This window comes from Anarrhichthys ocellatus, unplaced genomic scaffold (assembly GCF_004355925.1).
Source record: "Anarrhichthys ocellatus isolate YVR2014 unplaced genomic scaffold, GSC_Weel_1.0 scaffold3771, whole genome shotgun sequence".
NCBI lineage: Eukaryota > Metazoa > Chordata > Actinopteri > Perciformes > Anarhichadidae > Anarrhichthys > Anarrhichthys ocellatus.
The window spans coordinates 1,932-5,261 of record NW_022283745.1 but is presented as its reverse complement, the minus strand read 5'-3'; the positions used below and the strand labels follow the sequence as shown (position 1 = coordinate 5,261).

The window sequence follows — 3,330 nt, the reverse complement described above, 5'->3', positions numbered from 1 at the left end:
CTCAAAACCACTTATGAGTGGAAGAGAAGTACAACTCCTGGTTAATGTCAGCTCCATTCTTTATTATTTCAATGAGCAGGAAATCAATAATAATCACTTACATTCTTCAGGTAGCCTTTTCAAGCTAACTTTATGCAAAAATATACTTTCTGAAATTATAAGGACACATATTGCTTGCAAGTATAAAAATCTCCCAAAAGATCGTACCAAAATACTGTTCACATCATAAATGATTTAGCTTAGTATTTTTTAAACATAGTAAAGAGTCATTTCTGGTTAAAATTCAGACTTTGTAACGGTTCAGAGGAGGATTTCCTTTTACAAATTGAATCCATAAGCAATGAAACACACCACTACTTCATGTATTACACTGGATTTGCTGCTACAGTCTTACTTGGTCTGATATGAGCTGTTGGTATAGCTTTTGGTTGCTAATGTTAGAAAACTTTAGCAAAATATTGCTCTACAGTATAATAGATTATTATTAAGCTGATTTTCTGACTTTTGCTGATGTGTTAGCCAGCATTTATCTCATTATTAGCACTGGGGCAACAGTGGTTACAGATTGCCGAAAGTTACACAGTCTCTTTTATGTAAATAACGGAGTACAAAAGTAGCTTCAATATAAGATATGTGCACACACTGTAGATGCAAAACGATCACCTTCAACCACCATCTCAAATCTGTTCCAGTGGACTGTGGGACTAATATGTCCATTGCTCACACTGCAGCTAATATCGATGTGTTTTTGCAAGTTTAAATAGTCATTTTTGCAAATCCCATCTGAAAATCCCCAACACTGCAAGTCCAAGGGTGATCCAAGCCTTCTGCGGCACAACAGCTGATGCATCATTTATTTGTGAAAGGGTGTTGATCGTCTCAGTGTTTTTATTTGTATCTGGAATCATTTGCTCTGTAAACTGGTACGTTTTCACCACTTTGGTGTCGTCTTTCTCTTTGGAAACACACTCGTAGCCGCCATAGTTCTCGTGTGCCAAGGCAGGAATGAGGTGCAGGCAGTTAGACTGCATACAGTCCAGTTTGGGAATCAGTGTCACCATTGTACCCTTCAGGTGTTCAGGGGCCTCACATACAATTGATTTTGGCTCTGGGATGGAAATCTTAGTTGTCGTGATCCAATCCCTCAGCCACTCCAGGCTGCAGGAGCATGTGAAGGGGTTGTTAAAAATCTGTAGGTGAGACATGGAGGAGAGAGCACTGAAGGTACCCTGCACAATGGTGATAAACTTGTTGTTGTTGATGCGCAGCGACCGTAGGTCTTTGAGAGTGGAAAAGGCGTCCTTTGGAAGGTTCACCATCTCATTGTTGTTCATTTTCAGAAGCTGCAGGGCTGTGAGGTTGTGCAGATCCTCCCAGGGAAAGTTCACGATTTTGTTGTAGCTGATGTCCAGGTTGCGTAGCTGGATCAGGGGGGCCAAGGAGTCGGTTTCTATTGTAACTATCTCATTGTGGGCCAGCCAGAGAGAGGAGACCTGTGTGATACTGATGAAGCTTTTACTTTTCAGTAATTTGATCTTGTTGGCAGAAAGGCTCACAGTGGTAACATTGGTGGGGAGACCCACTGGTACCACCAGCAGGTCTTTGTAAGCACAGTCAGCAAACTGGTGGGCAAATTTATCCTGGCAGCTGCAGAGCTCTGGACAGCACTGCACATTGCCAACCACAGTTGTCCACAAGGCAAGGAGCTGCAGGAGCCGTCTCGCCATTTTCTGCACCTGCAAGCATCAATTGTCAGACATTAACGGAAGGTCAAATTGTATCCAGACAATAACATAATATCCATTACAGCAGCGGAAACGCACTGTGGAAGCTTTTACATTCCATATTCACTCAAATATGTTTTATTGAGTAGGTTGTTTTTTAAAGGGCAATCAAAGCACGGTAATGCAGCTCAAAGTTGCATTACAAACTCGTAAAATGAAAGAAACAGAAAACAAAAACAACCCTATGAATACTGCTGTCATACAATATGATTCAATGCATAACATGCAAAGCTTCCTGTTGTTTCACATGGTACTTTAACCAATGCACTGCACTAAAAAGACATTTGTGGAAGTCCGAGCACGTTAGAAAAGCATAAATGCACATTTGCTGAGTGTCATATTTGCAGCAATTTCAGGGTCATGTGGTCTCTCCTGCTCTGAGCGCGTCTCCATAATACTGTGCGGACAAACGCGCTTTTTTGGTGATAAAACCTTAGATTTTTACAGTTAATTAAACAAAAACATTTCACTTTTAGCAAGAGTTGAATGGCATAATTTCCAATGTCAATTTACATAGAGGTAGATTTTGCGCATATATGCCCTTGTGATGTATCAGTTACAATTAACCTACAGGGCGATGCTTTCCACATTAACTGAGATCTGGATGCTTCTTTTTTCATCCTTTACCGACAGTAACTGCCCCATTAACTACTGAATCATCTTACCTTTCCAATTTTAACTTCAATTCCTGTGTCTTATCAATCACTTCCCGGAGTTTACAATCCTCTTAAACAAGTTTAATGGCCGAAAAAACTCGAGTCCTCGTATGTAGTGGATCCTTTCACATGACTTTTGCAGACGTCGACAGCGTTGATGAAGGGCGGTGGAGGGAACATTTTTTTCCCCGGTGAGTTGCTGTTGACGTCCGACGGCGCTTTTTTCCTCTCCAGCTAAGTGTGGGATTCACTGCGCGTTCCCGACGCCACGGAGCGAGAAAAGGAGCCGTGAACGCGCAGCCTCTCCCATCTCTGTCCTCACTATTAAAGATACAGATGCTCCGGGTCCTCCATCCTCAAAGAAAATTAATAATTTAGGATCCGATGTTTAATTTATTACCCCGACCCAAGCCTAATCTTTGACCTCATTCGGGTTGGCTGCAGCCTATTGTCTTTAATTGAAGCACAGACGAGAGTTTCCAAACACACCGACAGGTTTTAAGTCAAGTGGTGCTGCGAGCACTGTGACTAAAGACACAATTTCCATCACTGCTGCATTAAATTAATTGTACTTTAAAATTAAACGAAAACAACAACAACAACAACAAAGAAGCAAATAAACAGACAAATAAACAGACAGGAGGCTGAATTCAGAGGAGTCCAGTGAGATAAGACACATCATCTTGACCCACATCAGATGCAGATCATTTGATGGCTTTTCATCATGTTATGTGACGTGACGCCAAAATTGATTTGTAAAGTTTAGTAATTGTGTTACGACCGGAAGTAGCATAGAAAGCTAATAGATTAGAAACCTCGTGACCTAAACCTCGAATGTGTAATTTTTTTAATCTTAAATAGTTTTCAATCGTGCTGATTAATCCACTGGT

The 3,330-nt window shown here is 41.1% G+C and overlaps 1 protein-coding gene across 1 annotated transcript; it reads right to left on the bottom strand.

Annotated features, from left to right (window-relative positions):
• Positions 1–59: 59 nt before the first annotated feature.
• On the bottom strand, positions 60–2,910 carry LOC116379137 (immunoglobulin superfamily containing leucine-rich repeat protein 2-like). The gene is made up of 2 exons (XM_031841066.1): positions 2,450–2,910; positions 60–1,736 (listed from the first exon to the last, which is right to left on the bottom strand). Exon 2 carries the CDS (start codon positions 1,725–1,727, stop codon positions 765–767), a length of 963 nt encoding a protein of 320 aa, XP_031696926.1. The 5' UTR covers positions 1,728–1,736; positions 2,450–2,910; the 3' UTR covers positions 60–764.
• Between the last annotated feature and the right edge of the window lie 420 nt (positions 2,911–3,330).